We start from the raw sequence: 14,426 nt of genomic DNA, 5'->3' as shown, positions 1-14,426 counted from the left end.
TGCAGAAGGTAAGAACCATATAGAAAGAAGCAAAATGAAAAAATACAGTATTTGTAAAGCATAAACAGAACGTACTAATGCAGGAAAGACGAGCTATAATTAGTGATGCCAAAGTTGAAAGTTGACCATGCAGATATTTATTTTTAACGTTTTCTTCACCTATGTCAGTTTGGAAAGCAAATTCATGAATTAATTTAATTCGACAGAATAAGTAATGTTTCCTAACAAATAATATATGGGCCAACATTTTCACTTTGACACCATGTATGACTAACAGGAATGAGAACGAGACTGCATTGGACTAATCCTGAAATAGTTAAGAGTTCCATAAGCAATTATGGTACTTATAAAATTTATGAACAGAGATTTATACCAATTCTCATTCTGGGAAAATAAAGTTAAAGTTCACTTCACCTTCTCTGGCACAACTTCTTTACTATACTCCTTAGGAGAATATGTAGCACTTGTGCTTATACCAGGAGATGACCCGACTCCACTACCTAAGCTGCTAATATATTTGCGAAGTGCAGATGCCCCCATGACCCTTCAAGGAACCAAAATTAAAGTCATGTATGAAACATCTTCAATATAGCCGAAGAACAAATTTGAAGAATGTAAAAATGCAGATTTCAACATATAAATTCATTCAATATATAGAAGATAAATTTGGATGAAATGAGATCATTATCAAAAAGGTTTATCATGTTGCTAGGGATTTAAAATTCTTAGGATCCAACCAAATTATCCAAAATACATATTCAGAACAGTAGACTCCTGACAGAAATAAGTATAGTCCTAGCAAAGTAAGGAAATAATCTTATACAAACAAAAGAACTAATAAAAGCTGTCTGAAGAGCAACCAAAGAAAATGATCAGTACCAAAGCACTGCATGCACTTAGATAAGGTACTCCTATCAATTCTTTCTACATTTATAAGCATATCAAAGAGTTAAATTCACAAACCAAAAAAATCCAAACTTACTAGAAAGCTAAGTTACCCAAAATATGAAAACATCTATGGTTTCCAAGACATCTGAGGTTGTCTTAGAATCTATGTAAATACCTACTATAGATACCATAGATGCACACAGAAACTAAGCATACATATTATACATAATATACAGCCATCTTGCCAATATAATTATATAAGTACGACCAACATGTGATGTCAGATGAATCAAGCTGAATAGAAGGAAGCAACAGCAAGGTCATAGGTAATGATCCTTGACTTGGCACTTCAGTGTTACTAGGAAATTCTCTTCTTAATTATTGCCATAATCATGACACATTGGAGGAGATGTTGGTTAGTGCAAATGATCCTGCAAGTACTGAAAAATCTTGACAAAACTAGTAACTAATGCCGAGCCCTATCAAATTATCCACAAGAAATGATGCAAATATTCTGATTGCAAACCTACAATAAAGGAAACAAAGGCCTTGATGATTTGTTCTAGAAAGAGGCAACATGGGTTTAGAAACAAGAAGCCATAAGCTCAATGATCAGAAGCCAAAACATTCATATGCTAGACATAGAACGAATGGTAAAATCTAGTCCGAACACAATTGACTTAAAATTTGTGTACGAATAAGGGTTCAAAGCACTAGACAGCATTACCTGCTAAAAAAATTGAGTGTAAGGTAAGGAAATTCCAATTAACCAATGGATTGTTGGCCAAGATGGAGCTAGAACATGTCCCACACGTGTTGTGAAAGAGGTATAAGGTATATTGAAGGAAACCTTTTAAGGATTAGCAGAAAGCCACATACGACAAAGTGCCACAACCATAATAGGAATAGCCAACATGACTACAGTGGTCCACTTTCTAAAAGGGATGAGAAGGAATATATGGTGGCACATGACACAGCACCACTCATATCATTGAAAAAGTTTGGAACAGAAAAGAGGAAGCCTACTGTTGTTTTGTTGACTTCGAAAACGCTTTCAACACAGCCTGTACATAGAAAGATCAATCTCAGTATCCCAGAGCAGTATAGAGTGGCTATGCATTGGCTTTATGAGGAAGTTCAAATAAAAACCAGACCTCAAACAGACCTTTCAAAAAGTTTTAGAAGTGACATAGGTATCAAACAAGGGTGTCCTCCAAACTAGAATGGCTAAACATACAAGGAGGGGACGGTGTCATTTTGGAAGAATATGTTGTGAGGCTTTTCTTGTGTGCCAAAGATCTCATCTTGATCACTAGATCTCAAGGGCTACAAAGCACTTATATGCCTCAAAGCAATTCTGCAAGAAGCTAGGTATGCAATTCAACACCAGCAAGACTAAGATCATGATCTTCTCCAATAAAAGGAAGAAAACACAGCTCAACATTTATTTTGATAATAATATTCTAGAGGAAGTAACAACTGCAAGTTTCTTGGAATTGACTTTAGTGTCATGCTCAATTCAGAAACTTGCAGAAGGAAAAGAACCTTTGAGAAGGTGCTGAACACTTTATGCATTACAAAATAGAAGCAAGGTGGACGAGTTATTGGACTAGAAATCTATACAGATTCTATGTAAACTTATAGTTATTCCGGTGGTGCTTTATAGATGTGAATAATGGGCAAGCAATACTTCGATGGTAAAATGGAAGCAAACAAAGAGGATTCAAAAACACATGATCACGAGTGAATTCAAACTCAAAGCTTCAGTCCCATACCTTCCCTATTGATGCCATTGCTACCTTGTGCTTCATATGTTATCTTGAGAAAATTGAGATGGAAGCAAATAGGTGACCTAAGGCTATTATCAAATAAGTCTTCGACATGAAAAAGAAGTACTAGATGAAACAAAACCTCAAGTGGATGAGAAAGTAGGGCATCCACCTATATACATTCCTAAATAATAAGAAGGAAATGAAGGCTTTGGTTATAGATAAATTCCGCAAGTTTTTGTCAGAAAAATCATTAGGGAAAAAGAAGAAATTATTTCCTTATCTTGATGAGCATAATCCCACTTACGATCATCAACAACAGCATACAAAGGGACAAATCTACCTCAGACAGTGAAGATACTTATAGCCCAATTGAGGATTCCCTCACATCATCTTCAAAATGAAACAAGTAGACGGAAGAGGCCTAAAGAAGAATGGGAGGAAAGAGTTTGCATCTTTTGCATGACTGGAGCAGTTGGATAGGAAAAACACCTTATTCTAGAGTTCTAAGCTTACAATGACATTTGTGCCAAATATGCAAATATATCAGCAGTTGCCTCATTGCAAGATTTGTTTGAATAGAAGGTTGGGAAAACAAGGGAGTTCATCATCCAGCTATTTAGCAACAAGTCGGCATATCAAAAAGCTAAAATGGTAGGGTCTGTTGTACCATAGGCTATCTTTGGCCTCGTAGGCATTAAAATTTTCTTATTATATTCTATTCTACATACCTGAGGCCTTGGAAGCTATTAAAGATAGATTATGTCATTGTTCCATATTCAACCACCAAGAACTATAGGAGAGACAAGTATGGATGTTTTAGGTCTTTTGAAGATTAAAAGTAGATTAGCAAGGTGCAAATACATAGTTATGGAAAATTAGTAAGTTTCCAAATGGGTTGAATCTTGCCTTGACAAATATTTCAGCCCCCAGAAAAAGCAAGTTCTTGTTTGAGTTTATCATCACAAGAATTGTCATGCCCTACACCTTACAAGTGACTAAAGTGGTAATTTCATTGACCAAAAAAATCAACATTTAATGCAGGAATTTAAGATATTCCATTCATCTCAAGTTCATACCACCCAAGAGGTGATGAAAAGAAGAATTGTAAATAAGATTTTCCCCTTTGTTATCTAGCAATTATATAGCACAAGGAGAAGAGGATGTCAATGGTTCTATGCATAGTTTAAAAGCTTGCATAAAAACTCACAGACTCATGAATTCTCACAAAATAAATAACCGGCCAAGTTACTCATGAGAAAATTCACCTACAAGTATTTTCTGATAACTTTGTGAGTTACACACAAGTAAACTCACAAGTTCAACAAGAAAGCTCGCCCATCAATAGAAAAAAGTGAAAAACCATTCCACAGCCAGAAATGCATCTAAACACTTCATTTTTTACACAAATTCATCTTCATTTCTCACTCCTTCAATACATTGACAACTTTTAGTGCCTTTTCAAGTTATTTCAATGGTTACATGATCTTGGCCTGATTTTACAAGGTTTTTGGCAACATTCGAAAGGTATGTAACAATGTCCCTGCTTGTGTTTTTTTTTTTTAATTTTGTTTTTATTTTCCCCTCATTCTAAGGTTTTATTATTCTTTCTTTCTTTTAACTTTTTTTATTTTCTTAAGATTAGCTAGTTGCAAGACTTTACATTTGATAATCTTTTTGTTGTTTATAATAGGGTTCGGAAATTCAATTTTTTGTTTGACATGTGGTATCAAGAAGCAACAAAGTTGGTGGCAAGACTAGGGTCCCTATTTGGAAACATGGAACCCCAAGGGGGCAAACAAAACTAATTTTGTTCTATTATTGTAAGATGAAGCTGGCGAGATGCATCAACCACTTCAAATATCACTTGCGCAAGTCCTAGAAAAGATGTTTCTCTTTGTGATAAAGTGGAGCCCAAGGTTATACAAGAGGTCAATGCTCTCCTTTCTTCATATAAGTAGAGGAAATTAGAAAACAAAAGAACTATTGCAGCAATAGCAATTGTAACAGGTTCTTCTCCTAAGAGCAAACTAGTCAGCCATCACGTTCAAATACTTGTGGTTTCTTTGTTCCAAGTACACCACTCCTTTGCCCAACATTCCCTGAAAGGTACATGGAAACAAGAGAACAAAAATAAGTAGAGGTAAGCAATCACCAATTTTTGATACCTCAACAACAAACCTTCCACATTGCGAGCAGCCCTTATTGGGAATCATTATCACAAGATTGACAATAGCATACATAAGGTTCAAGTCTCAGTTACCGGTTCTTGCCAAAAATGGCTAGGTCCTGGTCCTGGTTCATGCCCGGTCCTGGTCCGAGCCTGGTTCGACAGGGAACCCAGCTGCCTGGGCAGGACCCGGGTGGGACCCAGGTCGAACTAGGAGGACCCGGGTGAACCCAAGCCCGTGGTTTCCCAAAAACGGGGCCCATGGGTTAGAAAACAAAGAAAAACAATTAAAAAACAATTTTTTTAATCTTATTTTAACATCTAAACCCTAATCCGCCCCTTTATGATGCATTTCATGCATCAAAACATTCATTCAACTCATTCTACTTGCATTTTTGAAGATGTTTTGTCTACAATCAGGTTTCTTAGTTTTTGTATTTTTCTTCGAAGGTGAGCACTACGAAGGTGTGAGACACGCATCAAAGGCGTAGGAATCACTGGAGAAGGAAGATTTAGCCATTAAAGGTAAGTGAATCTGAATTTTTTTCAAGTTTTCAAGAATTTTTTAAAGTTTTTTTAAAGTTTTTTTAAGTTTTTTAATTTTTTTTTTTAAAAGTCTTGTATATTTTTTTACACTTTGTATGCATAGTATGGGGTTATAATGCCAAAATTTTAATAATTTTTTTCAATAATGTTGTGCTTTCTCTTTTCATTTTAGGTGCATTATTCATATAATCATACATAATGGCTGGAACTCGAAGTGCAAGTGCAAGCTCTAGTTCAGTTGCAAATGTCCAAACTGAAAATAACCCCTTTAAAATTGATCAAGATTCACCACTTTGGCATTATACAACAATGATCAAGCCAGTGTCTGGTGGTGGGGGTTTTGTTTGGCAGTGCAACCATTGTGGCACTGAGTATACCAGCTCATACTTTCGAGTGAAAGACCGCCTTTGTTTCATCCCTAGGCGTGGAATTAAATTTTGTAAGAGATCAGATGGCAGGGGGCTGTCAAAAGCTCTAGTTTTGGGATATATTAGAAAACAAAAGGAAGCTGATAGGAGAAGTAGCAAAGCAAAGACTGATCATCCTCTTGTCCATCCAAGCTCAACGTCTACAAGGCCTTCTAGTAGCATTGGCTCCACAAGACCAGCTGGTTCACATCCTTTCATGCAAAACCCACCAGTTGATGCAGTAGAGAATCAAAATGTTGTGGCTTCACGGAAAAGAGGCCCATTGGATTTTGCCTTCAAAAATGAACTTAGAGAGATTGCAGATTCCAAAATTGGACGTTGCCTTTATGGCAATGGGCTTCCTTTCAACCTTGTTAGATCACCTTACTTTCGGGACATGGTGCATACTCTTTGCAATACACCTTCTGATTATGTTTGTGCAAGGTATGAAAAGGTGAGAACCACCTTATTGGCAAAGGAGAAAGCATCCGTAGAGTCACAGTTGAAGGTCATCAAAGATACATGGCAGGAAACAGGCGTGACCATTGTTTCTAATGGATGGAAAGATTGTAAAAATAGGCCATTGATCAATGTTATAGTAGTGTGTCCTAAAGGGGCAATGTTTTTGAAAGCAGTGGATTGTGAGGGGCAAGTGAAAGATGCAAGTTTCATTGCCAATATCTTGATAGAATGCATTGACATGGTGGAGCCTCAAAATGTTGTCCAAGTTGTAACTGACAATGCTAAAAATTGTAGGGCAGCAGGGACTATAGTGGAGGCTACATATGGTCACATCTTTTGGACACCATGCGCAGTACACTCACTCAATTTAATCATGCAAAAGCTTGGCACACAAATTGATTGGGTGAAAAAACTGTATGCGGAGGGCAAGGAGATTCAAATGTTTGTGACTAATCATCATATGTCACAAGCCATTTTCAGGACCTTCTCCAAGTTGGAGTTGTTGAAGGTAATTTATAATTACTTATTTTAAATTTTATTTTTTAATTTTTTAGTTTTAAATTTGTATTTTTTATAGACTCACATTTGATATATGTTGTGTATTTTGTTATGTCATGTTAGGTTGCTGAAACACGATTTGCATCTCACACGCTCGTCTTAAGACGACTTCTGAAGGTGCGAGATGCCTTGAGTTCTCTGGTCATCAACAGCTTGTGGAGTGTATGGAAGCAATCCCACACAGAAAGAGCTCTAAAAGTAAGAGCATTGATCCTTAGTGAGAAATGGTGGGATGACGTGGAATATGTTTTGAATTTCACTGAGCCCATCATGGGCATGATAAGGTATGCTGATACTGATCGCCCATGTTTGGGTGAGATTTATGATGGCATGGATTGCATGGTGGAAAAAATAAAAGAAGTAATAAATAGAAAAGAAAATGACCCAACAGAAACATTTTTCAAAGTTGTGCAGAAAATTGTTGTTGACCGTTGGAGCAAGATGACCACCCCCTTACATCTCTTAGCATTTGCTTTGACGCCAAAATTTTATAGTGCAGAGATGCTTGCAACACGAAGGAGGGTGCCACCATATAGAGATGCAGAGGTTGCTTCTGGCTATAGGGCTGCCTTTAAAAAGATATATCAAGATGAGGAGACAAGAAATATTGTCTTGAGGGAGTCTGGCCAATTTGTATCTACAAAAAATCATGATGTTGTAGCTCTTAATGCTAGATATGGGATGGATGCTGATGAGTGGTGGTATGTACATGGTCAAGGCTCCGTTTACTTGCAGCCTCTTGCAATTAAACTTAACTCCCAAGTATGTATCTTTTTATTTTTTATTTTTATAGTTTTCCAATTCCATTTGATGCTATCATATTTTTATTTTATAATTTTAATTTATAAATTTCTAATTATGTTTTAACTTTTAATAGGTTGCAAGTTCTTCTTCAGCTGAGCGGAATTGGAGTACATACTCCTTCATCCACTCAGTCAAACGTAATCGTTTGGGTGCAAAGAAAGCTGAGGATTTGGTCTACGTACACTCCAACCTTCGTTTGTTGTCACATAAGGACCCTGGATATAGTGAGGGTGTAACAAGGAATTGGGATCTAGCCCCTGAGTGTGCCGATTTAGATGCTACAATTGCACAACTTTGCCAAGTCTCTATAGACAAGGCAGTTATGGAATTTGAGAGAGTCATAGCTAGTGGGAGTGGCATTCCATTTGATATTGGTTCAATTGATGCTGAATTTGAACCACTTGATGACCTTGGGCTTGTGTTGGATGCTTCAGATGAAGATGAATATGGAATTTAAATCCCATAGATGGCTTGTAATTTGAAAGTTTAACTTTATACCTTATTGTGTCATGACATTTTCACATTTTGAAACTTGAATCAGTTGAAACTTGAAACTTGAATATTATCTTTTTTGAAAATTATGAATATGATATTACATTTATGATTTACGATATATCAATATCAGAATATTTATTGGCATTGGCAATTATGGATTTATGATTTATGATTTATCTGTTATCATTTATGTATCATTGTAAGGGAAAGTTACATTGTATGTTTCATATTTGTATGTTTGAACTGTGAACAAATATAATTTGAATGGGTTGTTATTAGATGATGTTGCTAGATAAATAAGCTCTTGGTGGAGGAACAAACAAGAGTTTGGCAAAGAAGGGCTGCAATATTTTATCTAGCGAATGAATGGATTGCAACAACTGCATCCAAATTAACTACCCATGGCTTCAATTGATCAACTAGTGTCCCTAAAGTCAATCAACGCCTCCAATGCAATAAAAATTCCAAGACACTACGCACCATGTTGGATAGGGTGTTCATTGGATGTACAAAATTTATCCAAATAGCCCAAAATATGAATTCTAACCACACCACCAATACCTTGTGTATAATATATCCATCTATATGAAAATCGACACTCTCCCAAAACAACAAACTTCTCCAAGAAGTGTGGAGTGCTCCCAAAATGTTGAATCTTCACAAAAAAAGTACCACCATACTCATATTGGCTCCAAAAACACTTTGCCCTTGTCAAAATACCTTTCCAATAAAGTTGGCACTCTCTAAGAAAGTTGGGGGTTTCCAAGGATGTTGGAATGAACTAGAAAAGATATTAGAATAATATCTTAGTTATTAATTATTAATGATCAATTTTGTAGTCTATTGTAAATATAAGATGTTTCTATTTTTGCTTCTGTTATTCATTGTTTCATAATGGAAACATCGATCTTGTAATCTTCTAAATGATTGTTTTATCATTCATTTAATTCGTTCAATTATTTTACCAATTACCTGTGTAATATGGTATCAGACCCAAAACACACAAAAAAAAAAAGTTTTTGAAAAGTTTTTCTAGAAGTCAAGTTTTTTCAGTCATTGTTCTTGGCTTCAGTTTGTGAGTTTTCGTGGGTTGTGTGTTGGGTGAAGAATCGTGGACTCCACGCAATTTTCGTGTTTTTTTTTTTAGTGCCCCTGCAACAGTGATGCGACGTGATTTTTTTTCAACGCATTTTCACGTGTCTCCTCCTCTATGCAACGGCACACAATTTTCCGGCGACCCTTTTTTGTTTTCTGAAAAATAAGACCCGATTAACTTCGCGCGTCTGTTTTTCTTTCGTGCGCTATGTGTGTGTTTTCCTCTGTGCCTGCGCCTGTGAGTATTGCACGACAATTTTCGAGCATCGCGATCTGCAATCTCAGCACCTGTTAAGCGGCAACGGCCTGACTTCTGCTAGTTTTCTCTGTTATTTCCACCATTTTTATTTTTTTTAAATGAATTCATGTTTGTTTGGCAGATCTTTTCTGAGGATTTTGTGGTTTTTTTGTTTTTCCGCCAAAAATCTGAGTTTTTTGCTTCCGATGGCTAAGGTTTTTTGGTAACCCTGTGTTATGTGCTGCCCAAGGTTTTTTAAGAACCCTCAGTATTTTTTCAGCGGCTAGGGATTTTTGAAAATCCATTCTCAGAAAAATATTTTCTGGGTTTTTTGGCAGATTTCTGGGTCTCTGTCAAAAAAAATTAGGTCCTCCAAAATCTGTACATTGAGATATGTGCCTGAAAATTTTCTGTTTTGCCTCAAAATCAGTGCAAGCTTTCTGCCTCAGTTTTGTTCATTACTGTCATGTCCCCTTCTTGATTGCTATATATATAAAATGAAGCAATTATTATTTATTAATTAATATTAAATAATATTTATCAACGAATGATTATTTGAAATTTTTCATTCATTAAATATTATTAATTAATATTTATTAATATTTAATACTAATAATATTCTTGAAATGTATTTATTTATTTATTAAATATTATTTAATTAATATATATTAATATTTATTCTTGAAATATTAAAAGGAAGCAAGCGCTTTGTTCTTATTAGCAACAGTTAATGAGAAGCATAATATGCTAAAGCTGCAGGTTCGGATAATGCATAGAAGATCAACTTTATTAAGGCAGATTTAAACGTTGAATATGATCAGATTTGCTTCACTAAAGACAACGACTATGTTTTAATTGCAGCATCTACACTAGTCGATAATCATATAATGGACAGCAACTTTAATCAAGCGATTTAGTATTAATTTGTTAATGGGCAAGCAATTCATAATGGAAGCGGTGCAATTAATATTCTTCAAGAGATTCATTAACCCAGAAGTGTGACTAGTTTTATGATCGAATGATGCGATTTGATTATGAATAAAGCAATAGACAAAACCAGTTCCTAATGCAAACAAACAATGCAGTGATTACTAACGATTTGTTAATACGAATTGATATGATAGTGCAGCGGTTATCAAATGTGGCGATTCTTCAAGAGGCTAACCTTTTTAAGAAAAGGGTGTGATGTCTAATGGGGGGATATCGGGAAGAATTCAGATGGGATATTTTATAAGATATAAAACGTTCAGCAGCCCGGTCAAACTAAGAGGAAAAAAAAGCAGTCAGCAATTTTCATTGGGATGTGTTTAATACGTATGCTTGATATGTGAAGCCTGATAATGTTCTATGCAGAATTTGATAGTAATATTAGTATAGACTGCAATACATATGGTAGACCAGATCTGACACATGTCAGATCTGTCTGCCTTTACAGTCAGAATTATACTAACAATTAATGTTCTTTTTGGCAGCAGTGGTATTAGTAATTTATACTAAAGATAATTAGTAAATACAGTAATAATTCATAGTATATATATGTGTGTGTCTAATAATCTCAGACTGCTAATTAGGAAGAAACTCTTATGGTAATAGTCTAAGTTACCGGCACTGGTTCGGGTTTGAAGAACCCGGTACGCCGGTACGGCAAAATTTTGAAAAGGGGTTTGGGTTCGTTTGGGTTTGTTAGTACAAAAACATGAAAATTATATATATATGCAAACTATAAGCATGAATTAAGATTAGCATGTCACATAGCATCATATAAACAACAAAACCAACATAAATTTGTAATCGTAGCATCATGATCATACCATAACAGCATCATATACATCAAGTCTAATATCAAAATGATAAAATATTCAAGTATCATTGTTTCAACTTTCAACAATTTAAAGTTTGATCATTAAATGGATTCAAACTAAGAACATCCAAGTTTAATTTTTCAAATTGAGGACCTGGATTTTGCCGGCAACGCCCCCAACGAGGTCAAGGGGCAGCGCCCCTTGCGGGGGTCAAGGGGCAGAGCCCCTTGCGGGGTCGAGGGGCAGCGCCCCTTGCAGGGTCCCGGGGCAGCGCCAACACCAAATCACAACCTTCAAACCCACACGGAACTCCATGGCGTGCATCAGTTTTCTGTTTTTTCAAGACGTCTAATTTTCTGCTTTTAAAGGTTATAACTTTCACTTTCTACAAGGCGGAATTGAAAAAAAAAATTAAATTTGCATTGTTTTTTGACTTTACGGGCCACCCAGCCGCCCAGGTTCAACTAGGTCCGCCCGGGTTCGACTGGGTTTGACCCCGGGTTCGACTGGGCTCGACCAGGGTCAAACCCACTCTGGGTTTTTCGAACCCTGGTCGAACCGGACCTGTACCACGGACCCGGTAGAACCCGGACCCGGACCCGGACCCGGACCCGTACCAGGGGGGCCCAGAGGCGAACCCGGTAACCTAGGTAATAGTCCATAAGAAGAATATGTAAAATGCAATCGCATTCTTGCTGTTATTATCAGTATTCAAGAAGTCGGGAATTAAGGTGTTCCAAAGAGGGGCAGTCTAAATCCAATTAATAGGATGAGTCCCAAGATAGGTAAGGGCTTAGATCTGTAAACTTATTATGGACATATGATAGATGAACAATTTACTTATTAATAAATTGAAGTGATTGAACTATGGAATATCACCGATTAGATTCATGTTAGGATAGATTTGTCTCTTGACCAATTTAGTTGAAGTCATAAGTATATGGAAATAGATTAATTATGGTTACAGACCAAAACCAAGTAGGGGACATTACAATTACGCGTCACGTTTATATAATTGCACGCATTGACACACTCCTACTTCAATATTTGTGTTGTCATCCGGTCAACCAGCTTTGACCTTTGTTTCCCTAATGGCATCTCTCACGAATATTCTGCTCTAGGGGAGTCAGAAATTCAACGGCAAAAATTATAATACCTGGAAGCAACGGATGCTAACAATTTTCGAGTATCGTGTCATCGATCAATTGGTTCTTGGAAAGGCCACCTATCCCTCTACACAGCCGGTCTTGATCAGACCAAGTTTGATGAGCAAAATCATGAAGTTGTCATGCTCATCAAGCTGTCAGTGACTAACGATCAGATTCCTCAAATTCCTACCGACAAAACAGCTACCGAGATATGGGAGCATCTCAAGACGCTGCATGAGACATCTAATAAGAGTAGAGCCTTCTTTCTGAAAAATATGCTCTTCTCTATTGTCATGGATGAGCAAAAATCTCCTCTGGAGCATCTCAATCGGATCAAGGGCATTTGTGATCAGTTAGAACTTAGAAGCCATCAATCCGAATATGGAGGAAATGGTACTTATCACATTGAAGAGTTTGTCGAAGTCCTATGAGCATATCTTGGTTATTAATTATTAATGGTCAATTTTGTAGTCTATTGTAAATATTAGATGATTCTATTTTTGCTTCTATTATCGATTGTTTCATAATGGAAACATCAATCTTGTAATCTTATAAATGATCATTTGATCATTCATTTAATTCATTCAATTATTTTACCAATTACCTGTGTAATAAAAGAGACATTACAAGTCCTCCCTCCCCAAATTGATTGACCTCAAACAATGTCGATTCAACTCACAACAAATCCAATTCATTGAATCACTTAGCCCACATCAAAATTCCAAACACAACTCGACACCCAAATACTAAAACTCCACTACAACTCTAGAATCAAAAGGCATCTTGCATTTTCAAAAAAATGCAACTTCAAATTCCCAATTTACTATGCCAATGAAATAGACCATATTCAGGTGCCCAAGTAATCTAGTTCCTTCTCCTTTCAAAAAGCATGTCTCTTGCCAATGAAGTCCGTGAAAATTTCTCTCCAGAATATTCCTATGCACCCTTTGAATTTGTTCACTTCTCTAAGAGAATGCTTGTCCCTATGTGGCTAAAAGTAAAAAGATGTGCATGTATCACCATACCACAAACACAAACTGAAAACAAGTTGTAGTATCAAAAATCTCTCCCTTTGTGATTCAACACGACAAATGGCGCTCCCCTCCATGTCATCGAAGATCGGGCATGCCGCCCTTGTCCTTCTGTCCACCCGAGGACTAGGGTGCAGCGCGGAGACATCAGCGCGGCACACTATCATCCCGCGAATCTGACAATCACAAGTGGACGTTTGAGCGTTACGTCGACGCCTAGAAGGAATCGTAACGCCCCTGCATGCGCTCACCAATGTCGGTTTGCCTTCCAAGGCCTATATCTCTCCCGTTTGAAGGCATTTTTGAGATGATCTTTTACAGGTTGAAGCTCTTGGTGATACCTCTTTGGACAGAATTCACATTTCCTATTACGAAGACCACCATTGTTGCTGCTTTCCGAATAGCTCACAACGCTATTGTCATAGCATCTCGAAAAGGGGAGTTTACTTGTTCTCTTTTCCATTTATCTCACGCATTATCGTTTTTTTATCTTGCATTGTCATTCAATTATCTTTATCATTTATTTTCCTTGCGGCTTTTATCTAGGTTGACCGTGGAGGTGGAAACACCAAAACGGAGGTCTGACTTAGGCTGGCTCCAAAACACAACCCCTTACATTTTCTCTTTCGCTTGTGTGCAGGTAGACATTTGTGGAGTAGATACTTTGCGGGAGGCTCCAATCATGGACTGGTTGTGAGTCCCTCTCATCTCATTTGTTCTACTTTACTTTAGTTAATTTCTATCTTGTTCATATTAGTTTAGTTTTATCGCTTTCGGTGCATTTATCATATTATAATTGCATTTGGAGTTTTTTTGTACAGATTTTGTACCTCGTCCATACAGGCCGACAGCGTGCCGCGCTAGTGTCCCAAGCCTGCGTGCTCGTCCTCTGGACAAAGGATCAATAGAGTCGTCCAGGAGCCTTCTCTACATTATGTTTGTTTAGTTTGGTTGTTTTCATCTCCTGGCTCACCTTAGCACCAATTTGAGTGAGGTATCAGAGAGTGGATTTG

At 36.9% G+C, this 14,426-nt stretch overlaps 1 protein-coding gene across 2 annotated transcripts in view; it reads right to left on the bottom strand.

Annotated features, from left to right (window-relative positions):
- Window positions 1–14,426, bottom strand: part of LOC131031152 (ATP-dependent zinc metalloprotease FTSH 11, chloroplastic/mitochondrial) — a 150,034-nt gene that overhangs the window by 112,775 nt on the left and 22,833 nt on the right. For both annotated transcript variants that reach the window (XM_057962195.2, XM_057962194.2), the window contains exon 5: window positions 415–544. In XM_057962195.2, the coding sequence (XP_057818178.2) occupies window positions 415–544 (130 nt within the window). The remainder of the gene's footprint in view (window positions 1–414; window positions 545–14,426) is intronic.

This window comes from Cryptomeria japonica, chromosome 7 (assembly GCF_030272615.1).
Source record: "Cryptomeria japonica chromosome 7, Sugi_1.0, whole genome shotgun sequence".
Classification (NCBI taxonomy): domain Eukaryota; kingdom Viridiplantae; phylum Streptophyta; class Pinopsida; order Cupressales; family Cupressaceae; genus Cryptomeria; species Cryptomeria japonica.
Note: the sequence above shows the minus strand (reverse complement) of the source record. Positions and strands in the feature narration are given on the sequence as shown.